The sequence below is a fragment of the Artemia franciscana genome, chromosome 11 (assembly GCF_032884065.1).
Source record: "Artemia franciscana chromosome 11, ASM3288406v1, whole genome shotgun sequence".
Taxonomy (NCBI): Eukaryota; Metazoa; Arthropoda; class Branchiopoda; order Anostraca; family Artemiidae; genus Artemia; species Artemia franciscana.
Genome location: NC_088873.1, coordinates 13805901 through 13823868, shown reverse-complemented (window position 1 = coordinate 13823868; position 17968 = coordinate 13805901). Strand labels below are relative to the sequence as shown.

The window sequence follows — 17968 nt, the reverse complement described above, 5'->3', positions numbered from 1 at the left end:
TTAAGTACAGTAGGACGTCAGTTGTGTGAGCTATTGCTTTTTTGAGTTATTCGTGATGACTGAAAAGTCGAAAGCGCAGAGATAGTTGAAAATGGCTGATTAAGCCGGGTGTTTGCTACCTAAAGAACTATTATCTTTGGAATGAGTGTATGCGACTATATTCTATGTATATCTTTGTGCGAAGTGAGGATCATCATGTCCTTTCTATCCACAGCCAGTACATCTTTCGCTTTCTAAGGAGTCTCCTGCAAAGAGGTCGAAGCTGTTAGAGTCTTATTAGGTATCTCTGGAAAAATCCACGAATCTGAGTCACAAATACTGCTGAAGCAAGTGTTAATAATTTTTATATATGTGTGTGCGTGTGCATTTGTTCTTTTCATTTGTTTAATTTTATGTATTATGTTATGTTTCTTTCAGAGTATGAATGGATGTGAAGTTAATGCTAGGGTAACATCCAAAGGAGATGTATTCGACTTACCAACAGAAAGTACGTCAGTCATCCTAATAAAAGGATCAAATGAGGACCATCGTATTCTTTTCCATCCAAAGTCAGTACATCATTCGTTTTCTAAGGAGCCTCCTGCAAAGAAACGGAAGTTTTTAGAGTCTAATTTGGATATCCCTGGAAAAATCCACGAATCTGAGTCACAAATGTTGCTGAAGCAAGTGGTAAGAGTTCTTTACACCTTTAGTAAAAAAAAAGTTTTAATTAATGTCTATGTATGGACTTAAACCTATCCAGGTTGAAATTTTGAAGAAGAAGAGGTAGCGGAGACTCATTAGAACTTCTGAAGTACTGGTGGGAAGGATTAACTTGACTACCAGTGAATGGATTGACCAATCCATTTAACTCTTAAAGATGACACGAAACAGAACTTGGCTTCACGGACTAGGACTGTTGAAAGCATGCTCTAAGATTGAAACTCGAGAATAGGTTAAAGACCTAGGACTATTAAAAGCAGACTTCAAGGCCTTAATGGGTTAAGGACGATCTGAGTTTCAGATGCCACGTAAGGAGGAAAACGCTTGGTCCTGCTGCAAGCAAATAAAGTAGGTATTTAAGTAACGGATTAAAGAGGTGGGATTGATATTTTAATTCGGTTGGAATGATTTTTTTTTAAGGAAGACAAATAACTTAACCCCTCTTCTTCTCCCCCCCCCCTGTGCACCCGATATGGTTATAAAGCTCATCACTTGAAGAACCTATGAATTTGAGTCTCTGAATTAAATTCGTCCATAAATTGAGTATTTGGGTAAAAGGAACTCCATTGAGACTTCTAAAAGACAGGTGGGAATGATTAAGTTGAAGGTTGTCATTTGATCTGATGAATAGAAGTCAAGTTTGACAGTTAACCTGTAACATTATCTTATAAGTCAAGGATACTCATTGGTAACTGGCTTGATAAATCCACTTAATTTTCAAAGATGAACGAAATAAAAACTTGGTATTTTCCTTGAAGGGTTTCTTAATTCTTTTTTTGGCCGAGGGTAGATGCTCCTATTTTTACTATGTGAGAGGGAAATATTTTTTTTAGGTCTGTCACATCTGGACTTCAATGAATATATCTACGTGTTTCTCGGGTTTATCTGGGAAAGGAGAATCTTTAGATCTGTTTCGGATTGGCTGTACTAATTCCGAAGTTTTTTTTTTTTTCAAAGTAACCATAATAGTCAAGCAGTGATTATGTTGAAATAAAAAATGTTTAATCGATCAGCAACGCATCGAAAGCCACATTTGCAAGACTATGCCGCAAAACAACAAAAATGACAAGTAAAAAAGAAAGAATAAATAAAAAGGTTTAAGGGTTGTGGAGCTGTAGCTTTCTCTCTCTCTCTCTCTCTCTCTCTCTCTCTCTCTCTCTCTCTCTCTCTCTCTCTCTCTCTCTCTCTCTCTCTCTCTCTCTCTCTCTCTCTCTCCTCTCTCTCTCTCTCTCTCTCTCTCTCTTCCATCTCTCTCTCTCTCTCTCTCTCTCTCTCTCTCTCTCTCTCTCTCTCTCTCTCTCTCTCTCTCTCTCTCTCTTATTCTCTCTTATTCTCTTTCTCTCTCTATTAGTTTACATATTACATATATATTATATATATATATATATATATACATATATATATATATATATATATATATATATATATATATATATATATATATTTATGCATATATATATATATATATATATATATATATATATATATATATATATATATATATATATATATATATATATATATATATATATATATATATATATATATATGTAGTTTATTTTATAGCTGGATTTATTATTTGACTACCATGTACATAATGAATTTGTAGTCATTTATTTATTTTGTTTTTTCTGAGGCCTTGGAAGATACACTCAAAGACAAAAGCTTTGAACAAAGTGTGTTGGAAACAAAGAGTGCTGAACGCAAGAAGTTCTATGAATTAGAGATTGGAAAATTAAATGACGAATATACCGCAAAGATTAGCTCCCTCACAGAGAGAATTCAACAAGGTGAGAAGCTACAAGAAGAAAAAGATGAACTCATCAAAACCTATAATGAAGAAAAAGAAAAGTTGGAGAAGACCAAAGAAGAAGAGCGGAAAATACAGGAAGGAAAATTGGAAATTGCCAAATGTGAAATTACCAAGTTAATCGAAGAGAAAAATAAGATAGAGCAGGAGCATCTAGCCCAAGTTGAAGAATTGAAACAAATGTTGGAGAACAAGGAAAAAGCATACGAAGAAAAGATTAGTGAACTGACTGAAAAATTGGAGAAAGAGAAAAAACTTGAAACTGTGAGTGTTTTATTTTTCCTCGCATAAACTAAGTAAATGAATGAAAGGTCCTTCCAGGATCAAATTAAATAAATGTTTAGTTATAGTTTTGAGAAAAATAGTTATAGTTTTCGTTTATTGTGGTTAAAGGAAAGTAAAGAAAGTTTCCAAATCCTTGCTCCCAACGCCAAAAGACGTATCTGAAATCCTCATTGGTTTACTTTTAAAGTTTCAAGGTTTTCATAGAATTAAAAATATGTAGAAAAGTATGAAAAATGTTTTCATAGAATTAAAATAATGTAGAATATAAAGAAGTTTGTAGCAGAATAACTTTGTGTTTTTATACATGTGATCTATTCCTTTGCCCCTAGTTTTCGAAGTGGGTTTATTCTCCCAGTCATGGTTGGTCCCAACTCCTTTCTTTCTAAGAATTGGGTGTATTTCAATGGGGGACTTATGCAGATCTTTTTAAATAGCATTTGAGATAGAAAGAATATTGAGAAAGCACAGTTTATAGCGGATTAACGATATTCTTATTTCTAATATATTTTGCCTCTAAATGTGTGACTTATTACTTGACCTAGAAGCACTTGAAGCGTTTTATTGTTCCAGATAAGTTGTGTTTCTTCCATGAAATAGACATATGCACACAGTTCCTAGTCCCAAAGTGAGAATATCAAATGACACTTTTTGGGTTCGGGGATGATTCTGGGTTTTATTCTTCTCGTATGTGCCTTTTGGAATATAGCCTCGTTTGTAAGCACCTACAAAAGGATTCTTGAAAGGAAAATATCTCATTTTTGATGAAAAAACTTTTGCTGTAAGCGTGACAATAGTGTCTTTTAAGCTACGACGGGTCATGTGGCTACATAATTGCCTTTCTTTGTCACTAGTTGACTCAGTGGGGTCAGTACCTGTGAGCTTTTTCAGCTTAAAACAATGCAAAAATGCAGAAGATCTTCCCTGATTTTAGAAGGAAGAAAACTCCTTTCATTTTTTGCTGTCTTGTATTGGTTTAACCAATTTATTTTATATTATTTTTAAAGAAAATCGTCTATTTGCATTCGATTTATTAGAATCAATAGCTTTTATCTCATACAAAGTAGCCAATTAATTCAGGAATGGGGGAACCCTGGCTCAGGGTTAGAATTTTGCCCGAAACTATCGATTCTCCTTATTGCTGCTACTCATGTATTCTATGGTGTATGTACTGTGTGCAATGCGTATTTTGTGAATAAATATAAGTCAATTAGAATCAAACTAATAAGCGTGGGAAGGCTTTGGTCACAGATATGGTGAAGTGACTGAAGATTGCCGGTGAAGTTGGGGCTCACAAGTCAATATCTCTTTGAATATAATTTTAAGGTCCATTTGTGCTTTATAGAACGAAAGTTTGATCATCATGAAAAGAAAAAAAGAAAGGGGAAACAGCAAAAGAATAAAAGCGTCAGGATAGTAAAATCTCAAATCCTAAAAATTGTGGAATATGCAGGGGGGGGGGGGGGAGTGGAAGTATTAATATGCCAGTGAAATTATGTTAGGCAACATGAGTACCATTAGGATTAAGGCTTTGGTTATTGCAGATACACCGTTTTGATTACCTGGCAACATAAAGTGTCTTTTCGTTTACCCCTCTACTTAACCGTAATAAATTTTAGTTCCCATAGGGGCTTTTAGCGTAAAACATGAGGATAGGTTAGGGAAATAAAACCAATACCAAGATGATGCAAACACGCAATTTCGATAACCTGGTACCAAATATAGTGTCTTTTGACTTACCTTGCTACTTAGACGTAAATAGATTCTAATTCCAAAAATGGCTTGTAGTGCTCGTTTGCTTGTATGAGCCAATATGATTAAGGGTGCCATCCGCGTTGGGAATAGGGATGAAACGGCGTACTTCCATACTCTCAGGAAGGATCTGGAGCGAAAACTGTGCCCATTGAATGGTGGCTGCTAGTTCAGCACTACAGGCCATGAGCACAACATTTAGGCACAACGTGTTTGTGCTCCAAGAGAGCAAATTTCACTGTTTGAATAAAGAGTCCTAGACTATTTTGACAGTTATTTTAATAAAAGTTTCCGTTATTATCGACAAGCTTACAGGGAATCTGACGTTAATAATGAACAAGAGCGCCCCTGTATGTATTCCCAATTTGGGCTAGAATATTTTCCCCCCTTTTCCAGGAATTCATCCAAACTCCCAGGAGAGTGACATGAACATTGTATTGGATGCGATGGTAGGTTTCAAGACTTCTTCAAGGGATTCTTTCATCAAGTTCCCTGTCTTTAATTTATCTCTTAAAGTAAAGGAAATTGTCTTGCTGTTACCATTATGTGTACAACGAAAGCTTTTTTTCACTTGTATTTAGCTACCAGTTGAGCAGCATTTTTTCATGCTTTTCACCATTGCTGGATTAGAGGTAGGTCGCTGATACTCTGCTTTCAATTGTAGGGATTTTTATATCCTGTAAAACAAACTAAAAGTTGAAGCTCTCCTGCTTAAATTTTGATCTTTTTAGATTGGGTGGGCACCATTTCCCTTGGAGGATAAATTACAATATAGCCGCTGAAAATGTACACTTTCTTTGAGTGTAATCCGTTTGATCAATAATCGAGAAAATTGATAAAAATTTGTCATCACCCGAAGATCCCTGTTTCATTTAAAGTCCTCATCTGCTTTCCCCTATCGCAAAACTTAAAAGCAACATGACGCAACCTGACAATCAAGATCCTGTAGAAACGATATTATGATGTACGGTCTATCATCTACGAACATATTGCTATTGATAGATTTACAGAAAATCTATGTTATTATGCTGGATTAGATTTTCAATTTAAAAATAGATTTGTATGAAAGAAGTGTAAACAAGCTGCACGGAGACATACTCATGTCTGCTTTGGATATTTAATGAGAGAACTTTTAGTGGGAGAAAGAGAGAGAGAGAGAGAGAGAGAGAGAGAGAGAGAGAGAGAGAGAGAGAGAGAGAGAGAGAGAGAGAGAGAGAGAGAGAGAGAAATTACTAAAAATAGCTTCGTAAAACTTCACCCTTCATTTAAGGTCCAATCTATTTCCTAAAGATTTAAACATGTTTCAAAATAATTTTGAGCCCCAAATCTCTCAACTTCACTTATCAACAGCTTGCTTCTGCGATCAAAATACGTATTATTCCATCATTTAAATTATTAAGAATAAAAATAGCGTTTATTGCTGCAGGAAAATCGATTGTTCCGAATTTGAGAATGGCAGTCCATAGGCTGGACGTCGATTACCATCACTTATAAAATTTCTCTCTGTTATTGCCAATGTCTCTCACCTATGTTGAAGTAAACGGACCTTTAAGAGTTCGCCCAGTTGACAAAGAACAGTGAGAGTAAATGAAGTAATTTTGGGAAAATTGTTAGATAAGGCAGTTAGATTCGAGAGTTACAGGCCTCATTTGTATCTGAGAATAATCCTATGGTCAATAACAAAGGATTAAGCTCTTAATTTGGGCGGATCTGTGATATAAGGGCGTTGAAGTTGAAATCTGGCTGAACACTACAAAGATTCGACCTAGCCAAAAGCGCGAATCCTTGATTTATACAGATATTGGATGAACTTTCTTCTGCTTCCTGAGTGTAGATATAGTAAGAACTTTTAGCTATAAAAGTTGCATTATTTTTATTCCCATAGAATGGAAGTTTCCAGATCAGATGAATAAACAAGTCGTTGTTTTTGTCGCCTCTATCAATCTCTCTGTTTTTTTAGGGACTTGACAACGAATGATATTTATATCTCTTTTATCCTTTGATATAGGCAGAAGTAATTATTCTGGGGCCAGAAGCCATTTCTGTGACGCCTGATCCTTGTCACGAAGTTGTGGTTTTGACCAGCGATGAGCCATCGTCATCTGGAATCTGTAAGTATACGAAATAATGCTATGATCAAACTTTTTATGCATGGGTTTCTTTCTTCAAGCTATGTCCAAAGACCCTTACTTGTAAAAGCGTTACAGAGCGTTTTCAGAAATACAAAAGTATTTATGTCTTCTTTTTTTTATCCATCAACCCTTCGGTGGGACTTTGTGTTGCACAGTTGGCACAGTAGCAAGATGGTGGGGCTGCATATTGATAGGGATTTGAAAAGGGAAAGCCTGTCAGCTAGACGAGTAGAATGTACACAAATCTTATGCTAAATACAGCAATGAACTTTTGATAGACGGGGGGGGGGGGGGTGGTTAATAGAAGTATTAGAAACCCGAGAATGAAAAATATATCTCATGGGAGTTCACCTCGCGTAGATACCTTCACTCATATCATTACCTTCGTGATTCTTACTGGCACCCTTGTAACATCATTTAATGTCAATTTAAACTCAAGGGACTGTCGAGTGGTATGGTTGTACGACCATGTCGTCATAGAAGCCGTATCCGAAAAAAATCTTAATTTGTATCTAGACTGGATTTTTTCGTATGTGCCAGCGATTCTTTTCAAGTTTTGAAACGGCAGTTATGAATTTTGACTTAGAGTGCTTTCAATTCCGGTTCTTCTTTTACTTTTGAAGAAAGAAAAAATATGGAATAATAAGTTTTTTCTCTTTCATGCACCATCTGTTGATTCCCAAAGACAACTACACCATCAAAAGAAAGCTACACCTTAAGGTGTGTAAATTGTATTAAAAATACAATTTAACAAAAAGTATTTGAAAATAATACCCTCTTAGATATGATTATCACTAGCAAAATAATAACTATTAGCTTTAATAGAAGGTTTTATAAAGGACTAGCTGTTGGGGTGGCGCTTCGCGCCCCCCCAAGCCCCCCCGCGCGCGTAAGTCGTTACGCGCATTGTTAGTTACTTGCCATTGTAGTTGTGTCCCTGTGTCCCACCTGTGAATATAGATAGATTTATATATGTGTTTCAAACTGTTAAAACTTGCGAATATACAACATTCTTGGCTTTCCCATTGTCTGTGCATATACAAAGCCTTATGTACTAATAATGACGTCATATGCAAACGCTCTTTTTACAAACAAACAAACATGCATACACACAACTCGTTTTTATATAGATAGATAGATACAATACAAATTAACTGCGTAAAACTTGCGAATATACAACATTCTTCGCTGTCCAATTGTCGCTACATATAAATAGATTGTCAGGTTTACCGACCCTCGAACATGCAACGTACAATTGTCCATGGGAAAAACAATCAGTATTAAGATCTATACCACATTTTTCTAATGATTGACCTTGAGCTTTGTTAATGGTGATTGCAAATGCTAATCGAATTGGGAATTGCAATCTTTTAAATTGAAAAGGCAGAACCGTTGGAACCATGGGAATGCGAGGAATAAGAACAGCCTCACCCTCAAAAGGCCCTGTCAAGATTGTGGCCTCTATTAGGTTTTCCATTGTTTTTTTACGGCAAGTCGCGTGCCATTGCAAAGCTTTGGTGGGTTGATATTTCTTAAAAGTATTATTGGTACGCCTATTTTTAGTTGTAGCACGTGTGGTGGAAACCCTGAAAGATCTATGGAATTTAAAAATTCAGATGGATAATTAACCGCTTCATTTGGCTCCAAAACTGTGTCGACTGACTTGTAAAGGACTGCCTGGTCTCGAATCTTGGTCAAAACAATATTGTTGATTTTCGTGGACGTCTATATTTTTGGGTGCGAGAATCGCTCTTTCACTTAGCCATTTATTATTTTTATATTTTTTTAGAGTATTCGGAAATACTTTTTCAATCAATTCATTTTTGGACGTCACTAAATTACAGAAATCAGCAGGTAGTTGTATACGTCCTGAAATTGAGTCTACTGGGAGCTTTCCGTTTCCAATTGCCAGCAATTGATCTGAAAATGTTTGACCAGAGTCATCGTTTTGCAATCGGACACGCATATTTGTAGTTAATTTTAATATTTTTACGTGTGCCCATAAATTAGAATTTTTCAGGCAAGCATTCATTTCGTCTGCAGGAGTTGATCTAGGTATTATAGGTAATGTTTGCCTGAAATCTCCCGCAAGCAATATTAATGTGCTGCCAAAGGGTTTCGACTTGCCTCTCAAATCTTTCAAGCATTGATCCAGAGCCTCGAGCGATTTTTTTTGTGCCATTGTGCACTCATCCCAAATAATAAGTTTGCATTGCTGCAATACTTTACCCATCCCAGATGATTTGGAAATATTGCACGTGGGAGTTTCTGTAGAATGCAAATTCAGAGGCAATTTCAAAGCGGAATGAGCAGTTCTTCCACCAGGCAGCAATGTTGCGGCTATTCCGGACGACGCAATTGCCAACGCTATATCATTTTTTGATCGAATTGATGCCAGAATCAGTTTTATCACAAACATTTTACCAGTACCTCCTGGCGCATCCAAAAAGAAAATTTCTCCAACGTTGTTATCGACACAATGCATTATCGTATCATAAATGTCTTTTTGTTCCGACGTTAACTTGGAAATGTTATTTTGTACATACGACAATAGATCACTCGTACTGTAACTTTGTTCACGATCCAATTCTACACATGTCGAAACAGCAGCGATACGGTTAGGTGAAGGCATTCCCAAATCCTGAAGAGGTTTGTTTGCCATATGTACGCACAAATCTTCTATGACTTATATTTTTCCCATAACTCTGTAGGAGCTGATGGAGAGCAAGTTGTTAAAATGATGCCAAACAATGCACGAATTTGACTTGGGGTTGACGTTTCGCACGCGTCATTGATGCAGTTATCCCAGTGTTGGTCATTCTCCAATAAATTCAGAGCTTGGCATGCACTACGGTAAGTGTCATGTATAGTACCGTTTACAGTTCTCAAATGCTCAAAGGATGTCGGACCGGGTACATTCACCAAAAGCAGGCGTAGAAAGAAGCATTCATGTTGATTGGGGTGAACGGTGTAGAGTCTTCGTATCGTGGTATTTTTGAAGATGGTAGGTTGGCCGTCGACTGACTTACCCTGTTTTCGACGTTCAAATACTTTATTTTTAGTATTCCACGTGTAATACGAAGGCACTTCAGTATACAGCAGTTTTTTTTGCAAAAGAATCATTTTTGCAAAGCGAAAAAAAAGCTGTTAATGTTGTATCCGGTGGATTCAGGGCTCTTTGTTGCACGTTGGTTTCCGTGAAATAAACACGTTGACCATTCTGTAAATGTGCCGCTAAGTGAACAACAGCTGGACTACGTTCATGTATCGGAAATGAAAGAATTCGCCAAACAGCTTCATTACTGCTTATGTATCTTCCAGCCTGATATTGTACGATTTCGTCGAAATCTTTGATTTCGGGCTGCAAGCCAAAAACTGCCATGTCACTGCCTTTGTTGACGTATTTACATATGTATTTGATTGCCTTTACGGAGTTACAGTATTCAACGTTTATGTATGCATTAAATGTTTTTGATAATAATGGGGAATATGGAACAACCCTCTGGTTATCTACTTCGATGGTGGTACCGTTACGCTTCTTTATTATTGCTGTTTTACCGCCATCTTCAGTAGATCTTCTTCTATATTGTGGGTAACCATCATTGCCGGTAATTGTCTTTGATACTAAAAGTCGAGGATATTGCTTTGTGCACCTTCCTTTGGCCATGCATGGTGAATTTTCGTTCAGTGCACCGCAAGGTCCATGTATCATATTTTTTACAATAATATCATGTAACCCCTTATCGACATTTTTATCAGGTATTTCAGCGGAAATCACATCATCAATTTCGTTCGAAGTAATTTTTTTATGTAGCCAGATTAGTATATGTGCGTGTGGCAAACCTCGTTTTTGCCATTCCACTGAGTACATCCAGCATCGCACTGACCCAAACACTTCAAGTTTTACTATGTAGTTTATCAGTGATTTCAAGTTTTGCCGGAAGACCCGGGTTCGTAATGTCATGCCTATGAACCGCTGATTGGCCTTGAAGTAAAAGCTGCAGTATCTCGTCCCAAGATTGATTACATGTAAATGTAATAAATAAATCTGGACGACCATAGAGACGAACATACGCAATAGCATCTTGAGCATATTCATGCATATGACGGGGACTGCCAGCATATGACGAAGGTAAAATTGTTAATCTTCCAACGTTTTTGGTATTACCGTCATTTATAACTTTATCTCGCAAATGCATGTATTGTTCAGAGCGGAGCTTGGTCTGATTCAAGTGGATATATAGCAAACGTTCTGATTCAATTTTAGCATACATATCAACGACGTTTTGGTGAAACAATTCACGGCATTTTAAAATATAATTTTCTTCATCCTGCCGAATCATTAGTCTATAGGAATAATAATGCATTGCACTGCATTTCTTATTCATTTCTTTGTTAGTGGCTGGATTCATCAATTTAATATTAAAGTGATAGCCGTCGGCTCCATCCCAAAAAATTATAGGATATTGTAGGGCATCGTAGCAGCTGTTCTTGTGATTCCTCGGCACGCTTTCTTTTCTTACTTTCTCTATCAGCAGCAAGCCTGATTTCTTGCTGTTCTTGTGATTCCTCGGCACGCCTTCTTTTTTCACTTTCTCTTTTAGCAGCAAGTCTGCTTTCGCGTTGCTCTGGTAGTTCCTCGGCACGCTTTCTTTCCTGACTTTCTTTATCAGCAGCAAGTTTTTTGGCATAGACTCTTTGAGCATCTTCATCGGCTTTTGCCATTGTAAGTTCATCAGTCATTTTTAACTTAAACATTAATAGATTTCTACGTGAACATATATGTCTTAAATATCTTTAATGACGTCACCGTCATAGCAAAAATGACGACAACTAACTTCATGACGTCAGCCGACACAGAAACATGACGTCACCTGATCCACAGACAGACAACTTATTTTTATATATATAGATTTTAAAAAGATTTCCAGACGCCACTCTGTCATCGAATTTGAGACAGTGTTACTTTATTAGACAAAGAGCGGCCAATGACCTTATACTTATCCTCAAAAAAGGAATGGAACTAAATGGTTTGTAGGGGTGTTGAACGGTATTTGAAATCAATTTTCATGTATTACTTAGGTACTCTACTTTCATAAAAATGAAAAAAAGAAACAAATTTAAAATTTTCGACGTGAAACTACTTCTTTCTCGGCGTGAAACTAGCTCTAGGAGAAATTTTTTCGACAGACCCTCGGGCAGGGATGTCAAGAGCTGGGACTGGCTCATATGGACCGAAACATCTCATCTGCATGTTTACAGAGGAAGGTTGGAGGTTCTTGCTTTGGCTCCGAGCGTTCAATGTAGGATTACTCCTTAAGTAAAGCCACTTTTTTTGGAGGACAAAAAGTATTAACAGTACCCAAAAAGGCCCAGCGGGTGGTATTGCTGATTGATAGCAAAGAACCGTACAGAACAATCCTCTGATCCTTTCCTGCAATTAATTAAAAGAAAACTTTTTCAACAAGACATGTTTGTCAAAGAAAGGTAAAGAGCTCCATAAAGGCAAGAATAAGCAAAAATAACGTCAAAACTCCTTCCAAGCGTGAAATTACAACAGATCGCAATCAATAAATAAATAAAACTCGAAATGAACTGAAATTACGATAAATAGCCGAGTCAAACTCGAAACGAGCAAAAAATAACATGAGTAGGGCTGATAACCCGTGTGCCTTCTCAAGGCCAGAACACAATTTGCGCCTTACTGAAAAAAAGCAAACAAAGAAATGACCGTGGATTGTCAGTTTAGTTGACATATAGGATATTTCATCCTTAAGGTTTTGATAATTTTTCATTCATTAAAGTAAGAAAGGTGAACACATTTCAAACGTATTTTGTTTTCAGTAAAGTGCAAATTGTGTTCTGGTCTTGAGAAGGTACAGGGGTTATCAGCCCTACTCATGTTACTTTTTGCTCGCTTTGAGTTTGATTCTGCGATTTATCGTCATTTCAGGGTAGTAAAAAACTAAAAATTCTTTTCGAAAGCATGAACCAACAAATAACTCACCGAGCGTCCAGAAAACAATCGCCAAAAGTGAAAAACATTATAGAAGATATACGAAAAACTTAAAAACGGGTAGATTACCCTGTCTTTGAAGAGGGTAAAATATTACTACTCCGTTTGCTTTTTAAAGGTAGGATGGCTGTTGCTATTTCTGGAACGACTTGTTTGTTCTGGAGGAATAGGAGGGAATGTAGATGTTTTTAGTGTATTCAATACTGGTTCCCAAATTCCCTTTTGTCTTACCCCCATCTCTTAAGATTCAAAGGAATTTATTGTTTCAGTGGCTTTTTTGAATTGTTTTTCCTATATTGTTTGGGTAACTGCTAATCTTTTAACTCGGTCGAAGTGAATAAGAAGAGAGGGATTTTCGTAAAGGTGGAATGCTTGGGTTGAAAATTTGTCACCATCTCCCAGCTTTTTTTGTGGGGTAGGCTCAATTATTTCTTCAAGTTATATATTTAGCTGGTAAATATGTAATAATAGTCATTCCAATTATTCAACAATTTTGTTGGCCTAAGAAATTATTATCCTCAGATCATTTACTAGATTCAGGTATTCTCGACTACATTCAAGCTGCATGGGGAGCTTGGTTGTGAAGACCATAGGAAGTTTTGGGGAAAAAACAACCGTGCATGATAATAATATTTTTAGTGGAATTCAGATAATCCAGAAGCCTGAAAAATATTTTCTTTGGATTACAGGCTGAAAAAAGGGCTTCAATTCTATTCTCCATTCCAATAATAAATTTGGTTCGTCATAATTTTAGAAAGATTTAAAGAACAAAAAATTGCTTTACTCACTTAACAACTTTAAAAGAAACTTAAAAAAAAAATTTTTTCTAAAAAAAAAAATTTTTTTTAGAAAAAAGAATTTTTTCTAAAAACTTTAGAAAAATTTACTCAAAGTTACAAAGATAATACTTTTTTAGATTAAAAAGACTTTACTTTAAAATCTAAAACTCGCCGGTACCGACCTTTATAATAGTGCTGTCTGTTAAAATCTAGTATGAATAATCATTTATGCTCTTTTAAATTTTTGTTTTTACAGTTTTCATTTTATCTGTGTTCGTACCTTTTTTTCTTTTTTTTTTTACCGCTATTTGCTCTATTCTTGATAACATTTTTTTCAGAAAATGTTTTTATAATTGTTACTTTGTACCTAAAACAGCTTCGAAGTGCTAATTTATTTGTTTCCGAATATTGAATGTGGAAAATCAATGTATCTGTGTAATGGCATTTAGCGATGCTGTTTGTCTCATTTGGAGCCTGAGGGATAAAAGTATCTCTTATTTTGAGAGGCGTATTTTGTGGAGTTTAGGAGCTGTAATTCACAAGGAAAATAGCGCTATAATACGACAAATAATAAGAGCCGCACCTTTTTTGCTGCTTGTGAATAGGATAGAAGAGAATAGAATTTGATTTCCAAACAAAGTACTGTAAAAAAAGATGATTCAAAATAAATCGATAACAATAAAATTAATGACTAGTTTTCCTGGCAATCACACAACTGAACAAGACTCTTGGGATGTTTTTCATGTTTAGCGGGGATGGGTGTCAGTTTGGGGACTTTTTGGAGTTGTATACGGTATTATCTGTTGCGGGCAGGAAGGTAGGGTTTGGGGATGACGGAACATACTCGTGGAACAGACAGGGTCTTGGTACCGGAACGAAGGCACAGGAGGTTCCTTCTCTCGGCCAAAATGGTGAGCTTGAACTTACCTAGTGGATAATGAAATGGAACCTTCCCTTCACCATTTATGATTCTAAGTGCTCGTTTTTGGACATTTTCAACCATATAGATCTGCTCTGAAGAAAGACAAAAATACCAAACTGGACAAGCAAACTCCAGTATTGGCCGAATAAAAGATCAATAATGTTGGGGAAAATCCTTAGGGGGGGGGGGGCAAAAAAAATCTAACCAAATTTTTTAGAAGGGAAACGGAAGGGGAAGCTAGTTTGAGGATGTTTTGAACATAGGCATCCCGCTTCAAGTCAGCAGTAATTGCCACTCCAAGTAGTTTAATGCATGTGACAGACATTTTGGGAGGAATGGGGCTTGTGAAAGAAGGGGATGATTTTAGAAAACTAACTGTCAATAGTGACGATTTATTAGCGTTAACTTTCATCTTCGACAAAGAAGCTTCCTGTGTGACATCATCAAGTAATGTTATAATTGAGCTTTCAGTATTTTGTCGACCAACCTAAAGTGCAGACAGATCGTTCACAGACTTCCATTGCTCTGTGTGGTCATTCATGAGGCTATTAACCATTATAAGGAATAAAATTGGACCCATTAGGGTTCCTGGGGGACCCCATGAAAGATAGGAAGGAGTCGGAATAAACATTTTTATATTTAAGCAGTTAAGAAAGCAGTTGACAATTTTAACAAGAAACAGATTCACTTGAAACTCCGTCAGCAGTTTGTTTACAAGGATATTTGGTCAATTAGGTCGAATGCTTTCTGGAGATAAATTAATTTCAGATTCAATCAAGTATCAGGGTTTTCAAGATTTTTAAGAATGGTGTCAAGAAGACTAACAAGGTTTCCACTCTCCTTTAGGTTTCCAAACTGTTGTAAGTCAATAAGTTAAAGAATCTCTGTCTTTAACCAATTAGCTAAGAAATACTCCCACATTTTTGAGAAAACTGGGGTCAAGGAAATTTGTCGTACTCCAGTAAAATCATTCAGATCTTCCTTCTTTTGGATTGAGCATAACGGAAAACATCCGGAATTACTAGTACTATTAAAAATACTGACAAGTGGTGTTCATAGTTTATCATTAAATGCTTTTATTAAATCAATTAGAATATTGATGGGATAAATACTATTTTTGTTTCAGTCTCTGTATTTTTTCTATTATTTGCTTCGCTGAAATTTCCGGGATGTATTTTTTGGAGTTTCAGGGATTAGATGGTTTTCCGAGAGGGGGTGGGGGGACGTTTGCACAATGCTTGCTAGGTGTTAATTTAGCTCATTGGCTTTCTGCTCAGGCGGTTCATCCGGGAAGGAAATCATGGTTATCGCACGAGTGACCTCCTATTTCTTTCACTTTTTCGAATCATTGCAGACGTTCGCTCTATTTTAAGCAATTTAATTTATTCTTACCATAACGAGAAGCAGCACGACGTATTTCTTTCTTTATTTACAGAGGGTTAAGGCATCGTATTTCTTTCCAAGGTGAAAAAGTTTTAGTTTCAAATGTATTAATCCTTTTGTTTTTTCATTAATAAATGAAATAATTTTTCCAGCCGTTTGTAGCTGGATCGAAGTCGAATATAGGTCGAGCAGTGGGTAGGTGAAGTAAATGACCCTACCAACGAAGCGAGCGGGAATTAAGCTGTTCGGACAAGGGTGGTAATTTAAAGGAACGGAGGATATCTGTGTTCCGCACTATTCAGCCACCTAACGGGTATGGTTTTGCGGAGTTTTTTTTTGTCTGGAAAATATCTACTTTAATCATCGGCGATTGAGTCGAAGCCCAAGTTTCTGACGAGTACAACACAACACTTGCTACCGAGACAGAGTAGATACGAGCTTGCGTGAGACGGATGATCTGAAGTTTGTGGAATATTGGTCTCAGCAGTCGGCCGAAAATGGCGTTCGCCTTTGCCACCCTTGCTGATATCTCTGCACCTAGATTTCTGCTTGACCAGACAATTGAAGCAAGGTAGGTGAACTGCTTGACTACCTCAATATCTTGGCCACATACTTCTATAATTGACAGGGTGTCTTATCCACTGGCAATATTTTGGTCTTTGTCCAATTTACGTTTAAACCAAGTTTTTCTGCAGCAGATGCTAGCGGCTCCAGGGCAGTTTTGATGTCTCAGTGAGATTGACGCAGCAGATGTTAGCGTCTCCAGGGCATTGAGATTTTCGCATACCAATGCAACATCGTCAGCGAAGTCAACATCTGACTGAATTCTTCCAGACAAATCGATGCCAAATGGATGCGCCAGCAGTGTTTTGTTGAGAACATGGTCCATGACACAGTGGAAGTGATCGGGAGCAGCAGCGCAGCCTTGCCGAACACCATGTCTAGTTTGAAAATGTGATTAGAGCTGGCCATTTACAAAAACTCTTTTCCTCTTATTGTATAGTTCTTTGAACAGATTGACAATTTTCTTTGGTACACCAAAGGATCAGCCACAGTGACTGTCTGTCGACAGTGTCGAAAGCAGGGCAATGTATGCCTCCCTTTTATATTCTAGAGTTGTCTCTATCAGCTGTCTAATCGTACGGACTTTCTCAGTAAAGGACCTACCTAACATAAACCCAGCTTGCTGGTGTCAACGAAGGGGATGGAGGTACTTTTTTCCCGTTTGAGGAGCAGCACGAAGAAGAGTTTGTCAGGTACCGAGAGCAGATTTGTTCCACGATAGTTATTACATTCTGCTTTACTTCCTTTCTTCTTGTAGACTGGCGCAAGTAACCCTGTCTTCCAGTCTGATGGTATCATTTCACAGCTCCACACAGTATTAAACAGCACTTGTAGCCAGAGGGTCATTGATGGATTGCCATTTTTAAGGGGTCTTTATAGCTTTTAGCCGAAGCCTGATTTTAGCTGCAACAAGAAAATGGTCGGTGTTCCCAAGCTTGGCACCTCGGTACGTGTGACAATTTTGTACAGACGACAGCCATCGCTGGTGTATGATGATGTAGTTGAACCTCTTTTTCGTTGATTCATTATTGCTATACCAGGTGTACTTGGCAATGTTGGGTCTCTGAAACCATATGTTTGCAATGGTAAGATTGTGGGCGAGACAGCAGTTCAGCATTCTCTCTCTATTGTCCTTTAGGCTGTCTACTGCTACGGGTCCAACTGCGAAATATCACATGCCAGAGTCACTTGAAATGCTAGCACTCATATCTCATAGAAGGACGAGGTAGTCATGGGGAGGTTCTGACGAGAGCTCAGAACTTAAAGTCATCCGTATCGTCTTCCTTGGCTATGTTAGTGGGAGCGTAACAGGTGATGATGGTTATTTTTCCGTGTTTACCATCGAGCTTTGGTCTCATGAGCCTGGGTGCTACTGGTGTGAATGACAAGAGGGCCTTGCGTGCGGCACTCTTCAGCACAAGGCCCACGCCTCCTCGTTTGTGGTGACCACCAGACCAGAGCAGTGTGCGCCCTTCACCAATGTACTCCTCATCGTCACCAGGTAGATGTGTTTCAGTGATTCTATCAATTTTTTTAATTCTTTGGCTAATAGAAGCTTTGAACCGGGTTAATTCAGTATCACAACATTCCAGGTGGTCACATTGATGCCACCTTCGTAAACGATAT

General features: G+C 37.3%; 1 protein-coding gene across 2 annotated transcripts in view; it reads left to right on the top strand.

Moving 5' to 3' along the window:
• The window catches only part of LOC136032847 (E3 ubiquitin-protein ligase rnf8-A-like), a 58232-nt gene that overhangs the window by 10944 nt on the left and 29320 nt on the right, over nt 1-17968 (top strand). For both annotated transcript variants that reach the window (XM_065713257.1, XM_065713258.1), the window contains exons 3-5: nt 418-669; nt 2339-2776; nt 6555-6657. In XM_065713257.1, coding sequence (XP_065569329.1) covers nt 418-669; nt 2339-2776; nt 6555-6657 — 793 coding nt within the window. The remainder of the gene's footprint in view (nt 1-417; nt 670-2338; nt 2777-6554; nt 6658-17968) is intronic.